The sequence below is a fragment of the Chiloscyllium plagiosum genome, chromosome 14 (genome assembly GCF_004010195.1).
Source record: "Chiloscyllium plagiosum isolate BGI_BamShark_2017 chromosome 14, ASM401019v2, whole genome shotgun sequence".
Lineage (NCBI taxonomy): Eukaryota > Metazoa > Chordata > Chondrichthyes > Orectolobiformes > Hemiscylliidae > Chiloscyllium > Chiloscyllium plagiosum.
Window position 1 is genome coordinate 3,637,050 of NC_057723.1, and position 15,866 is coordinate 3,652,915.

The 15,866-nt window shown below is 40.9% G+C and overlaps 1 protein-coding gene across 1 annotated transcript in view; it reads left to right on the forward strand.

Annotated features, from left to right (window-relative positions):
- Window positions 1-15,866, forward strand: part of LOC122556419 (protein diaphanous homolog 1-like) — a 350,992-nt gene that overhangs the window by 64,533 nt on the left and 270,593 nt on the right. The window contains 1 exon segment of the mRNA XM_043703032.1: window positions 14,755-14,781. Within this exon segment, the coding sequence (XP_043558967.1) occupies window positions 14,755-14,781 (27 nt within the window).

Consider the following 15,866-nt stretch of genomic DNA (forward strand, 5'->3'; position numbering starts at 1 on the left):
TTCCTCATTTCCCCTTCCCCCACCTCATCCTAATTTCAAACTTCTAGCTCCGCACTGTCCCCTTGACTTGTCCGACCTGCCTAGCTCCTTTTCCACCTATCCACTCCACCCTCTCCTCCCTGACCTATCACCTTCATCTCCTCCCCCACTCACCTATTGTACTCTATGCTACTTTCTCCCCACCCCCATCCTCCTCTTGCTTATCTCTCCATGCTTCAGGCTCTCTGCTTTTATTCCTGATGAAGGGCTTTTGCCCGAAACGTCGATTTTGCTGCTCGTCGGATGCTGCCTGAATTGCTGTGCTCTTCCAGCACCACTGATCCAGAATCTGGTTTCCAGCGTCTGCAGTCATTGTTTTTACCTCGTTGACTAAACCACTTAAAACAGTAGGTTTACAGCTTTGATTTCCTGTTGGTGTTGAGTCAGTTGATATAATTGAACAGGAATAAGCTACAATGACTGGTTTTCAAAAAAATCTGGTTTCAAATTTCTCCAAGCCTTGTTTCTCCCCATCTGAGTAACTTATCTCCGTCCTACATTTTGAATTTTAAAAAATTCATTCATGGAATGAGGCTGTCACTGACTAGCCCAGCACTTATTGCCCATCCCAGAGGGCAGTTAAGAGTTAACCACATTAATATGGATCTAGAATCAGATTAGGGAGAAATGGCAGTTTCCTTCCATAAAATACATTAGTGAACCAGATAGTTTTTGGGAAACAAAACTATGGTTTCAAGGTCATCATTAGACTCTTAATCCCAGATTGTTATCCATCATCTGAGATGGTGGGATTCAAGGCAGATTTCAAAAACGTTACCTGATGCTCTTGATTAATAGTCCATCGATAATACCATTAACCCATTGCTTCCCCCAGCCCTATGTATGTTCCCAGTTTTGATTGTTTCACCTTTGGTCATTGTTTCATCTGTCCAAGTGCAAAGAAGGACAGATATGTGGTATCACTACTGCCTGCAAATTCATTTATTGTTAGCTGGGACAAGAGATTCTCTCTGCGCAGGCATTACTGTATTGCATGTATTTTGGAAGACAGAAGATGGGGCTAATTGGAGGGTTGCTAGCACAATGAGCTGAATAACCTCTTCCTGTGCTATATGATTCTATGCATAGGTCATTTCATGAAAGATCTTTTTAATATCTAACGTTTTAACACCTCATCTGGAAACAGTGCCTAGAGGGGTTGGTCATCTCAGTTGACGAATGAGACTAATGGCTAGTAAAATGCAGAATGACGCCAAGAGAGCTGATACAATCCTTGTGCAGACTGATTGTTCATGGGGGTCAGTCTCCTCACCTTGCTCTGTACTGAGTGATATTCACTCAAGCAGACGGGTCTAGTTGTTTCTCTGTAATAGAGATGCCTAAGGTTTTGTGTCGACTGTAGCTAATTGCCTATGTTCACGTGCAGATTTTGAGTGTAATATCAGTCTTCTATTTTTGTATTTAAAGTTTTCCATTTGCATTTTTTCCTCTTGGGTGAAGACATTGAGGGAAAAGGAATAATGTTGTTTCTGTTTCTTTCCTGGGATTATGCACAGAATGGTAAATGACCCATCTTCCTGTTGTGAGACACAGTCAGTGCTCTGCACAGGCACAGCAGATTCATTCATTCTCAAATTGAAAATCTTTTAAACAGATGAGTCATTCTGTCAACATGTGCTCAGACAGGGTGTGTTTGAATTTCTAAGTAGCCGCTGTTTATTTTATTACTTCTGTGCTTTTTTTAAATTCAAGTCTTTTTTTAAATAAGTGTCATGTTTTAATTGGCTTTTTAAAAAACAGTTTTCATTAAATATTTCACCTTGCTGTTTGGCTTCCAAAGCATGAAGAGGAAGGCAGATTTCTGATATGAGGATGCTTTCATACTGTCAGCCTGTGTAACTTCAGAACTGAAATACAATGATCAGGCTGTTGGACTGAAGTCTTGGTCAGGCTCAGGTCAAGTTGTCACAAGGGTCTTGCTTGAAAACATCTGGTAAAACAAGGATGTATGAATCATTTGTGTTATCTGCATTTTCCAGCAAGCACCAATTAGCTTTTTATTGTGACCATGGCACCCACTACTGTCTGCTTAAAAATGCCTGAGAAAGTTCTAATTGGAATGGGGACAGTTTATACATTTGCCCCTTATTAGGACATGAGGGAGGTGAGCATTGCTGAGAAAGGAAACTTGCAGTTGAAACTTGTCTTGCACAGATCAGGACAAGATTACAATACTGCCAATTGTCCTGTAGGAGTAAAGGGCACTGACTGGCAAGTCGACATTGGTCAAGGAGTTGCCACAGCATAGTAGCAGTATGAAATGGCTTGCTTCATTTACTGCTCAAAATCTTTGGAATACTGTGCTCTTCCAGGGTAACTGGAGGTAGGTTGGTTGCTTATCTTATTAGAAAGTGGTGGTATTGGGGCCCGTTGGTGAGAATGCACATGAGGACTGCTCTGATTGGGGTAACTCTTGAGTGTTATATTCTAACAGGGCAGTGCTGTCAAACCAAAAACACATTTTGCCAAACACTCAAAAGTGGTATATGAATTTCAGTGGCAGAGAGATGCATAGGCCTGATATTCCCATGACTGACGGATCAAGTCAAGCACTGAACCTGAAGCATTTGTCATAAATTAGATTACTTACCTGTTGTCTGGAAAAAAAGTATGGTCTTGTACCACTTAGTCTAAATACTGTAGCAAAGACTGCAAACTTACTATCCGAACAAATTAATGTTGCTTCATGCTGCTACTGTTGCAGGACTATGAGCTCAGCCTGTGTTGCTGTTCTTCTGAGAAATTTTCTGCTAGTGTTCTTGGTGGAGTTCAAGCTCTTGCTGGAAATGCAAGGCATTTGTATAATTCTTTCCGTGTTCTTGGGTTAGTCCAAACGCACTTTACAAGCAGTGGAGTACCCTTTAAAGTGATGTAGAAATACCAAGCAATTTTTTCTTTGCAGAATTATTCCATTTGTTTATTTTAAACAGTGTTATTTACTCCTCCGCAATTTCCTTTGACTGAAAAGCAGCATAATCTAGTTGATTGATGGCTGATAAAGTAATAAAGATATTGGAAATCTGAAATAAAAGCAGTGAAATGCAGAAATTACAAGAGAAACTCAGCAGATGTACAGAGAGACACAATGAACATTTCCAATCTGATAGGAGTTCAGCACTGAAAGGAGTTGGAATGCTATTTTTTATACTTTTGACAGAGATGGAGCAGGAGCAAGAGGGGACAGATGGTGTATATACCTGGTGCAAAGGATAAAGGGTTTGCCAGTTGGGTGAAAGAGAAACAAAATTGTAAACTGGGTGTAAATATAAGGTGTGAAGTAATGAAAATAGGTCCTCGCAGTCGAGAACAAAAAGGAATAAAACCAAATGTTGTTGGGAACACTTGTAGACACCATCTAAGAGAGGAATGTTGATTGTAAATCAGATGGTCAGTATGTCAGTACCTTTTTAGAGAGATGCTTATGATATTATTCTACATAGTATGTAAGAGCATTAAGCCATCTTACATTGGATAGTTTGAAGCATGGTGCACCAAAAGAAGCATGCAGTTCTTTGCAACTAATTAGCTTAATATAAGCCCAAACATAAGTGTGCCTGTGAATGGAATATCTGTATCTATTATTGACTATGATAGACATACCATTGGCTTTATTAATGCCATGTTATCCACACCTAGTTTTTTTATGTTACATAAGTATTGCTACATCAGTATGTAAGTTAACTTGCTGAGCTTGAATGTTTGTTTTAAGACATTTCGTCACCATACTAGGTAACACCAGTGAGAATCTCTGGTGAAGCACTGGTGGTATATCTCGCCTCGCTATTTATATGTCTTGGTTTGTTTAGATGGGTGATATCATTTCTGGTTATTTTTCTCAAGGAAATGTAGATAGGATCTAAATCAATGTGTTTATTGATGGAGTACTGGTTAGAATGCCATGCCTCTAAGAATTCTCATGCGTGTCTTTGCTTTGTCTGTCCTAGGATGTGTGTGTTGACCCAGTCAAAATGGTGTCCTTCTTTGTCTGTATGTATAGAAACTAGTGATGGTGGGTCATGTCTTTTGGTGGCAAGTTTCCTGCTAGTTTGTCCGATGTAGTGTTTTTTTCTTTTACAGTTCATAGAGTCCTAGAGATATACAGCATGGAAACCGGCCCTTCGGTCCAACCCATCCATGCTGACCAGATATCCCAACCCAATCTAGTCCCACCTGCCAGCACCCAGCCCATATCTCTCCAAACCCTTCCTATTCATATATCCATCCAAATGCCTCTTAAATGTTGCAATTGTACTAGCCTCCACCACTTCCTCTGGCAGCTCATTCCATAAAGGTACCACTCTCTGCATGAAGAGGTTGCCCCTTAGGTCTCTTTTATATCTTTCCCCTCTCACCATAAACCTATGCCCTCTAGTTCTGGACTCCCTGACCCCAGGGAAAAGATTTTGTCTATTTATCCTATCCATGCTCCTCATAATTTTATAAACCTCTATAAGGTCACCCCTCAGCCTCCGACGCTCCAGGGAAAACAGGACCCAGCTTGTCCAGCCTCTCCTTGTAGCTCATATCCTCCAACCCTGGCAGCATCCTTGTAAATCTTTTCTGAACCCTTTCAAGTTTCACAACATCTTTTCGATAGGAAGGAGACAAGAATTGCATGCATTATTCCAACAGTGGCCTAACCAATGTCCTGTACAGCCGTAACCTGTCCTCCCAACTCCTGTACTCAATACTCTGACCAATAAAGGAAAGCATACCAAACGTATTCTTCACTATCCTATCTACTTGCGACTCCACTTTCAAGGAGCTATGAACCTGCACTCCAAGGTCACTTTGTTCAGCAACACTCCTTAGGACCTTACCATTAAGTGTATAAGTCCTGCTAAGATTTGCTTTCCCAAAATGCAGCACCTGCCATTTAGCTGAATTAAACTCCACCTGCCACTTCTCAACCCATTGGCCCATCTGGTCCATATCCTGTTGGAGTCTGAGGTAACCCTCTTCGCTGTCCACTACACCACCTCCAATTTTGGTGTCATCTGCAAACTTACTAACTGTACCCCTTATGCTCGCATCCAAATCATTTATGTAAATGACAAAACGTAGAGGACCCAGCACCGATCCTTGTGGCACTCCACTGGACACAGGCCTCCAGTCTGGAAAAACAACCCTCCACCACCACTCTCTGTCTTCGACCTTTCAGCCAGTTCTGTATCCAAATGGCTAGTTCTCCCTGTATTCCATGAGTTCTAACCTTGCTAATCAGGCTCCCGTGGGAAACCTTGTCAAATGCCTTACTGAAGTCCATATAGATCACATCTTCTGCTCTGCCCTCATCAATCTTCTTTGTTACTTCAAAAAACTCAATCAAGTTTGTGAGACATGATTTCCCACGCGCAAAGCCATGTTGACTTTCCCGAATCAGTCCTTGCCTTTCCAAATACATGTACATCCTGTCCCTCAGGATTCCCTCCAACAACTTGCCCTCCACCGAGGTCAGGCTCACTGGTCTACAGTTCCCTGGCTTGTCTTTACCGCCCTTCTTAAACAGTGGCACCACGTTTGTCAACCTCCAGTCTTCCAGCACCTCACCTGTGACTATCGATGATACAAATATCTCAGCAAGAGTCCCAGCAATCACTTCCCTAGCTTCCCACAGAGTTCTCAGGTACACCTGATTAGGTCCTGGGGATTTATCCACCTTAAACCATTTCAAGACATCCAGCACTTCCTCCTCTGTAATCTGGACATTTTGCAAGATGTCACCATCTATTTCCCTGCAGTTTGTATCTTCCATATCCTTTTCCACAGTAAATGCTGATGCAAAATATTCATTTAGTATCTCCCCCATTTTCTGAGAGTCCACACAAAGGCCGCCTTGCTGATCTTTGAGGGGCCCTATTGTCTCCCTCGTTACCCTTTTGTCCTCAATATATTTGTAAAAACCCTTTGGATTCTCCTTAATTCTATTTGCCAAAGCTATCTCATGTCCTTGTTTTGCCCTCCTGATTTCCCGGTTAAGTATACTCCTACTTTCTTTATACTCTTCCTTGCATGGTATCTTGGTAAATTACATTAGTTTTGCTGGTGGATCTACTTAATCCTTTTAGGCTCGCTAGTCGTTGTTTAAATGTGTTGGCAGATTTGTGGACTATCTTGATGCCGAGTAGTCTGGAAGTCATTTCTGATGTGTCTTTGATTTCAGGTAATGAGGTTATAGTTTTTGGGAGCATTTTGTCTGCTTGTTTGGGTTTGTTTCTGAGGAATTGACGGATTGTGTTTATTGGGTACCTGTTTTTCTTAAATGTTGTATAGATATTTTTCTTCTGCTTTTTGTAATTCTTGGGTGCTGCAGTGTGATGTAACTCATTGAAATAATGTCTTTATGCAGCTCTGTTTGTGGGTGTTGGCATGATTACTTCTGAAGTTAAGTATTTGATCCTGTGTGTTTTTCTGTAGACTCTGGTTTGAAGCTCTAAGTTAACTGTACGTTCAGCTGTCACGTCTAGGAATGGGGGTCTGTTGTCGTTCTCCTCCCACATCTACATAGCAGACCCATAGTTCGGGTTGGATAAACACAATGGTGACGAAACATCAGAAAACAAGCCTTCAAGCTCAGCGAGCTAACTTACATACTAATCATCAATCTGAGCTACTAATCTTCTCAAAAATCACTAATTGCTACATCAGGAAAAGGTACCTTCCTGGAGATAAAAGCCACATTTTAAGGAATGAGAAAGGAATTAAGGTGTCCAGAAGACCCCTCCAAAAAAAAATTGAAATCATCAGCTTTATTGATAGAGATGTCATTCACAGCATGGAAGGTCTGATACAGCTTCTTTGAACACAGACTAGTCCTAAGCTAGAATTCATTGTTTAATTGTGTGCACCACGCTTTAGAAAGTGCATTGAAGAGGGATCAGATGAGATTTTCTAGACTGATCCAATGATCAGGATGGCCTCCAGGATCTCTGCTGCATCCTGGAAAAAGGGCTTGAATGATTCCCGTCTCCCAGCAACCTCCTCTACCTGGCTGAGTTTGTCCTCACTATGAACAACTCTTTTAACTCCTCTTGCTTCGGATCAAAGGGGTAACCATGAGTGCCTGTCTCTTTGTTGGGTACATGGAATGTTACTCCAGCTCCCACGCACAACACTTTCTCTGGTAAATCGATGACATCATCATTGCTGATTTCTTCTCTCGTCTGGAATAGGAAAAGTTTATCTATTTTGCTTCCACATTCTATGCCAGTCTTGCCTTCGCCTGGTCCATCTCTTATTCCTCCCTCCCCTGCCTCGATATGAGTAATGTGGTCTGTGAATTTCAGTGCCAATTCAATGACAGATTTGTAGGTCGTAAATCCCAAAGACTGGTGAATTGTATCAAATGATGTGTTCCTTTGGCCGATTGCAGTAGGCAAGGTACTGACTTTTATAACAAACAACTAGCCTGTGCTTAGAATACTCTTAGAATGTAGCTTCGAGCATTAGTTGTCATCGGAAAAGCACTTGTCAAACAATCCTGTGTGTGTTAATATTTAGACTATCAATGTAATTTATCAGTTTGGTTCACAATGTGGCTTTCTTGCTCTTGCTGGAAGCTACGTATGTTCATAGACATGGTTCTGTCCTGAATGGGCAAAAGGGACATCTGCAGATATTACACCTCTTTGAATTTGCAAAAAGGTAGAGAACACTGTATTCCCCCACCTCAATAGCTCCCTGATGTATTTGCCACAGCAAGCGTAGACTGAACAGAATTGACTAGCCAACCAATCAAACTTTTTTTTAATGCAGTATACAGTACTCCCTTTGAAATCTGGTGTTAGAAACATTGTATTGTTCTATGAGGAGGAGGCCATTTGGCCCTTCATGCCTGCTCCGCCATTCATTATGATAACAGTTAAAGGGACGGCTGGAAAATGGGAAGCCTTCATAAATGAGATAACAAGAGTCCAGAGGAAGTATATTCCTGTTTGAGTGAAAGGAAAGGCTGGTAGGTACAGAGAATGCTGGATGACTAAAGAAATTGAGGGTTTGGTTAATAAAAACAAGGAAGTATATGTCAAGTATAGACAGGATAGATTGAGTGAATCCTTCGAGTATAAAGACAGTAGGAATATATTTAAGAGGGAAATCAGGAGGGCAAAAAGGGGACATAAGATAGCTTTGGCAAATAGGTTTAAGGAGAATCCAAAGGGTTTTTACAAATACATTAAGGACAAAAGGATAAGTAGGGAGACAATAGGCCTTTGCGTGGAGCCTCAGGAGATGGGGCAGATACTAAATGTGTATTTTGCATCAGTATTTACTGTGGAAAAGGACATGGAAGATATAGAATTTAGGGAAATAGATGGTGACATCTTGAAAAGTGTCAATGTTACAGAGGAGGAAGTGCTGGATGTCTTGAAATGCATAAATGTGGATAAATCCCCACGATCCAATCAAGTGTACCCTAGAACTCTGGGAAGCTAAGGAAGTGATTGCTGGGCCTCTTATTGAGATATTTGTATCATCGATAGTCACAGGTGAGGTGCCAGAAGACTGGAGGTTGGCTAACGTGGTGCCACTGTTTAAGAAAGGTGGTAAGGACAAGCCAGGGAATTATAAACTAGTGAGCCTGACCTCGGTGGTGGGCAAGTTGTTGGAGGGAATCCTGAGGGACAGGATGTATATGTATTTGGAAGGGCAAGGACTGATTAGGGATAGTCAACATGGCTTTGTGCTTGGGAAATCATGTCTCACAAACTTGATTGAGTTTTTTGAAGAAGTAACAAAGAGAATTGATGAAGGCAGAGCAATAGATGTGATCTATATGGACTTCAGTAAGGCATTAACAAGGTTCTCCATGGGAGACTGATTAACAATGTTAGATCTCATGGAATACAGGGAGAACTAGCCATTTGGATACAGAACTATCTCAAAGGTCGAAGACAGAGGGTGGTGGTGGAGAGTTGTTTTTCAGACTGGAGGTTATACACTTAATGGTAAGGTCCTAGGGAGTGTTGCTGAACAAAGAGACCTTGGAGTGCAGGTTCATGACTCCTTGAAAGTGGAGTCGCTGGTAGATAGGATAGTGAAGAAGGCATTTGGTATGCTTTCCTTTATTGGTCAGAGTATTGAGTACAGGAGTTGGGAGGTCATGGTGCATCTGTACAGGACATTAGTTTGGCCACTTTTGGAATATTGCCTGCAATTCTGGTCTCCTTCCTATCGGAAAGATGTTGTGAAACTTGAAAGGGTTCAGAAAAGATTTACAAGGATGTTGCCAGGATTGGAGGACTTGAGCTATGGGGAGAGGCTGGACAGGCTGGGACCTGTTTTCCCTGGAGCATCGGAGGCTGAGGGGTGACCTTATAGAGGTTTATAAAATTATGAGGAGCATGGATAGGATAAATAGACAAAATCTTTTCCCTGGGGTCAGGGAGTCCAGAACTAGAGGGCATAGGTTTATGGTGAGAAGGGAAAGATATAAAAGGGACCTAAGGGGCAACCTCTTCACGGAGAGGGTGGGATGTGTGTGGAATGAGCTGCCAGAGGATGTGGTGGAGGCTAGTACAATTGCAACATTTAAAAGGCATCTGGATCGGTATATGAATAGGAGGGGTTTGGAGGGATATGGGCCGAGTGCTGGCAGGTGGGACTAGATTGGGTTGGGATATCTGGTCGGCATGGACGGGTTGGACCGAAGGGTCTGTTTCTGTGCTGTACATCTATGATTCTATGACTGTTCATTCAATTCAATAGCCTGTTCCTACTCTAGAAAATTCAAGCTAATTTCTTCCATCTGTCCAGATTAGTGCAACAAGAAAACATTTCATGTGACTTATTTTTAAACTGGATCTTGATCAGATGGATCAATGGCTGAGTGACAGATGAAGTTCAATTTAGATAAATGCGAGGTGCTGCATTTTGGGAAAGCAAGTCTTAGCAGGACTTGTACACTTAATTGTAAGGTCCTGGGGGGTGTTTCTGAACAAAGAAACCTGCACTTCAAGGTTTCTATCTCCTGAAAGTAGAGTCGCAGGTAGATAAGATAGTAAAAAAGGCGTTTGGTATGCTTTCCTTTATTGGTCAGAGCATAGGGTATAGGGGTTAGGAGGTCATGTTGCGGCTGTACAGGAATTGGTTAGGCCACATTTGGAATATTGCGTGCAGTTTGGTCTCCTTCCTATCGGAAGGACGTTGTGAAACTTGAAAGGGGTCGGTAAAGATTTACAAGGACGTTGCCAGGGTTGGAGGATTTGAGGTATAGGGAGAGGCTCAATAGGCTGAGGCTGTTTTCCCTGGAGTGTCAAAGGCTGAGGGGGTGACGTATATGAGGTTTATATAATCATGAGGGACATGGATAGGATAAATAGACAGAGTCTTTTCCCTGGGTTGGGTGAGTCCAGAACCAGAGACCATAGGTTTAGGGCGAGAGAGGAAAGATATAAAAGGGACCTAAGGGGGCACCTTTTCACATAGAGGATGGTACATGTATGGAATGAGCACCAGAGTGAGTGGTGGAGGCTGGTACAATTGCAACATTTAAAAGGCATCAGGGTATATGAATAGGAAAGGTTTAGAGGGATATGGGCCAAGTGCTGGCAAATGGGACTAGATGAGGTTGGGATATCTGGCATAGACGAGTTGGACAGAAGGGTCTTTTTCCGTGCTGTATATCTCCCTGACTCTAAATCTTCAAGTTCTGCCTTACTGTAAAACTATATTGAGAATAATAATATTTAAAATTTTACAAAATAAAAATAAAGCATTTGTTTACAAGTCACTTTCCAGAAATGCAAATGGAATGCATTGCATTGTGCATTTATTATTTGTCTATTCATAGACAGTTAATTATGTGCCACAGGATCTCGGAGAATATTATGATCTTTGAGTAACTAATCAGCATGGCACTTGATGTAACTTCTGTCTGAAGTTCCTGTACTGGGTTTTGAAAGTGCAGTAGATGGAAATGTCATCAACTGAACCACGTGGGCAATTGAAAGCAAAGTTGGTGAACTGGATCATATAAATAGAGTATGCTGGAAATACTCCAGCAGCGTCGGTGGAGAATTGTATTTTTTAAATCAGTATGTTCAGCTATGTTTTAACACATCTCTGAAGCAGATGGGAGTTGAACCCAGGCCTCTTGGCTCGGAGATAGGGAGAGCACCACAACAACCCCTTTTGTGGAGAGTGAAACAGAGTTAAACTTACAGGTCACTTGGCCTTCATCACATTCATTGATGAAAAGCACTAATTCTGTTCCTTTTTCAGGTGTTGCCTGTTTTCCTGAGTTCATAAATTTCTGTTTTATTTCATGTTTTCTGGGTCTGCAGTATTTTATGTTAGTGAAGTCTCTCAGACTTGCTGGTCAACATTGCATCCACTATGTTGAACACTAATTTGTCTGGCAGATTGATAGGTTGAAGTAGTCGTTTCACCAGGCCAGTTTTGATTTTGACTGGCAATTTGTTCTGATGACCAATCTGTCTGTTCACTTTCTTTATAAATGTATCCATCAGTTGTGCAGGGAAAGAAAATCGAACACCAAACATGAAATATTTTTGTGGGACATTTCTATGTTTCAAATGCACCAACGCCCTCTGGTGGAAGCAAGTTGCCACTGCTTCTAATGCCATTGGTACTTGATGTAATTTATATTGTGGGCAGTGTTTTCACGAGTGTCTTAAATAAATTAAGTGTTTCTACTATGTTCACTGAAACATTTAACAGCTTATTCTATAAGGAACCTCCTTGTTTAAACAATGCAAGAAAGAAAAATATAAGGAAATCATAGTCCTTTCAGATTAACATTGGGTTGTGGGCATTAATGTTTTATTAAAGACTGACTGACGGACGGACTGACTGACCTGATTAGCTGGTAATGTGTAAATGGTAATTCACGTTTAATGAAGCTGATTTAAATTTTTCAGAAAAAAATTTAGAGAACCAAGGATTGTCTATTGATTTAAAAACCTTCTGGAAGTCCACAAAAATGTTAAGCTCCATGCAAGAAACTACTTACTAAAGTTAAAGCATAAGGCACGAAAAATAAGTTGTTGACTTGCTCAATGGATTGGTTAGATGGTTAAAGTCAGGGAATAGGGGATAATGAATTGGGTTTGGGAGGAAGTGATTACTACTGTCCCAAGATGATTCCTGCAGGGACCTTAACTTTTCACCATATTTATTAATTTTTTTTCAGCACAGTTGAAACCAATGCAACCAATTTTGCAAATAATTGCAAAGGTTGATAGCATCGTCAGTAGTATAGATAGGTGTGTAAAATGACTGATAAATCAAGCCATAAATTCATACAGCACAGAAACAGACCCTGAGGTCCGATTCATCCATGCCAACCAAGTTCCCCAAACTAATTCATCCCATTTTCCTGCTTTTGGCCCCAAATCCCTCAACATTTCCTATTCATGCACTGAAACAAATGTCTTTCAAATGTTGTAACTGTACCAGCATCTACCAGTTCCTCTGGAAGTTCACTCCCCATACAAGCTACCCTGTGAGTGAAAAAGTTGGCCCTGCAGTCCCTCTCATCTTAAAATTATGTCATCTAGTTTTAAACTCCTGAGTTTCATCATTTAACTAAAGTACTTGCAGTAGGAGAGGGAATATCCAGTTGTTATGGTCCATGTAAGAAGCAGTGGCATTGATAGATCTAGGAGAGAGATTCTACATAGCCAGTATAAGGAGCTAGATACTAAGTTAGGAAGGTGAACCTCAAAGGTGGTAATCTGTGGATTAATACCTGATCAATGTGCAAATTGGCATATGTAAACAATCTTAGAGAGTCACATGGCTGAAAGACCGATGTGGGAAAAGAGGGTTCACGTTCATGGGGGGGACACAAACTGTGTGGTAAGTAGGATTTGGGAGGTTGCGATGAATCAAAGAGTGAGTGAAGACAACCGAGGGAGATCTTCATGTGGAAAATGATAAACAATGATAGACTATAGATTGAAGAATAAATCAGATGAGACTAGAGGTGACGAAAATAATAAAAGGACAAAAGGTATAGTGTTTGAATGCATATGGCATTTGAAAAAACAGATGAACTTGTAGTTTAAATTCAAGCAAGTACATATGATCTATTGGCCATTACTGAGGTATAGCTGCAGAATGACTGAGATTGGGAGCTGAATATTGAAAGGTGTATGAAACCTAGTATGGACTGGAACCTAGGAAAAGATGGAGGTGTGACTCCATTAATTAAAGAAGACATTCGCACAACAGGAAAGGATGACCTAAATTCAGTAAACCAGAAAAGTAACCAGTCTGGACAGAGATGAAGAATGTTAAAGTCAAGAGATCACTTGTGGAAGTTTCATACCCTGGTTCTACTCAAGAGCCTGTATCAAGGAAAAAATAATGGAAGTTTGTCAAAAAGATGCAGCAATTATTGTGGGAGATTTTAATCTACATGTAGACTGGAAAAGTCAGATGAGAAAAGTAATTAAAATGAGGAGCTTATGGAATGTTTTCAGTTATTTAGGGTATTGGTGAGATCACATTTGGAGTGTTGTGTACCCTACTTGGGGAAGGATGTTAATGTGTTAAAAACAGTTCAGGGAAGATGTACAAAGCTAATATCTGGGATGAATAGATTGCCTTATGTAGAATGGCTAAACAGGCTAGGCCTGTATCCTCTGGAGTTTAGAACAGTCAGAGATGACTTAATTGAAACATGCAGCTTCTGAGGGAACTTGACCAGGTGGATGTGGAAAGCATCTTTCCTTTTCTTGGAGAACCAAAAACTAAGGGCCATGGTCTAAAAATAAGGCGGCGCCCATTTAAAATAACATGAAACAGTTGTTTCTGAGAGTTGGGAGTCTTTGGAAGTCCCTTTCTTAAACGGCAGTGGATAATGAATCTTGAAATATTTTACTGCAGAGGTAGATAGAATCTCAATTTTCAAGGGGATGAAAAGTTATCAGGGACATGCAGGACAGTGTAGTTATGGTTGAAATCAAATCAGCCATGACCTTATGGATTGGCAAGGCAGGCTCAAAGGGCTGAGTGACCTACTTTTGTTATTTGTTCATATAGGACAATTTCATAGATCAGCATATTACTGCACCAATCAGAGAGCAGGATAGATTAAACTTGGTTTTTACTAATGTGAAAAAATTAATTCCTGACCCATAGTTGAAAGTGCCCCTGGGTAGCATGCAGTTTTTAAGGGAAAGAAATTCAAGACAATTTTGAATTTAAACAACGTCAGTTATGAGTGCATGAGAGCAGAGCTAGTGAAAGTGAGCAGGATGTTTATGTTAAGCGATCGGCCTAATGAGATGCAGTGGCAAACCTTTAAAGGACTATTCCAGAAAGCATTAAATAGATTAATTGCAGCAGAAAAGAAATGTTATAAGGGATTAATCTACCATTCATGGTTAAGTTTAAAAAGTCAAAGATAGTTCAGACTGAAAGAAAAGAAATATGTGCGAAGACAGGTGGCAGGCTGTAAGATTGGACTGAAAAAAATTTTGTGAAGCTAACGGAATATTCATAAGAGGAAAAAATATTCACCAGGTGCTCTGTCCCTTCCTTTAACTCTGTCCTGCTAGCTATGCATTTGTGCTGAAGTGGTGACTCTTCCTGATGCTATCGAGTAAAAGGGTGATGGTGTTTTTTTTTTTGCTAACTTGTTTCTTGGGTATTTTCTGAGCTGTATTTTCCTTTTGGTGGTGGACAGACACTTATCTGTTTTTCTTTCTATTTACTTCCAAACTGCAGACTTTTAAGAAGCTAATTCCTGATGAGGTAAGCATCCTTTTTTTTTTATTTTGCTCTGCTCTTTGCTTTATTTTCATATTTTGTAACTTATAAATTACCTTAGTTTTGAACAGTACTTTGTGCAGACTGAATCTGCCTTTACTTCAGTGATCAACTGCAGAATATAGGTAAGTACGTAAAGTCTATAATTGTGGAATGTGCAACTCTTAATATTATTTACAATGTGATTCCCTACTTCAGTGAAGTGTTATTTTCTTTGTTTTTATACAACAGTATAATCTGGTCAGTCTTTAGAACAAAGAATAAGCCCTTTGACTCTCCAACCCTGTGCTAATCCAGATCCTCTATTTAAACCTATTGCCTATTTTCCAAGGATCTGTATCCCTCTGCTCCCTGCCCATTCATCTATCTCTCTAGATAAATCTTAAATTACTCTATTGTGCCCACCTCTACCACTCTGCTGGCAACACGTTCCAGGCACCCACCACTTTGAATAAAGAACTTTCCGCGCATATTTCCCTTAAACGTTTCCCCTCTCACCTTGAACTCGTGACCCCTAGTAATTGAGTCCCCCACTCTGGTGGGGAGAAAGCTTCTTGCTACCCACCCTGTCTATATCTCTCATGATTTTGTCAACCTCCATCAAGTTTCCCCCCTCAACCTCTGTCTTTCAAATGAAAATAATCCTAATCTACTCTACCTCTCTTCATAGCTAGCACCCTCCATACCAGGCAACATCCTGGCGAACCTTCTCTGCACTCTCTTCAAAGCATCCACATTCTTATGGTAATGTCGCCAGAACTGTACACAGTATTCCAAATGTGGATGAACCAAAGTCCTATACTACTGTCACATGACCTGCTAACTCTTGTACTCAATGTCCTGTTTGCTCTTTTAGACAAAGTCGGATGTGGGTGAGAGACTGGGGGTCTGAGGGGTTGGAGCAGAGGGAAAAAGGTGGGAAGGTGTTCAGGAATCACTCTCTTGTGGATGTGGTTGGAGAAAGCACCTTAGGATGTTGAGATGGAAAAAACCTTGCGAGCAAGTTGGATACACAAGGGATGGGGTCGGGGAGCTTGGCAAAGTCCTTCAGTTGGCAATGTGGGTAGGTT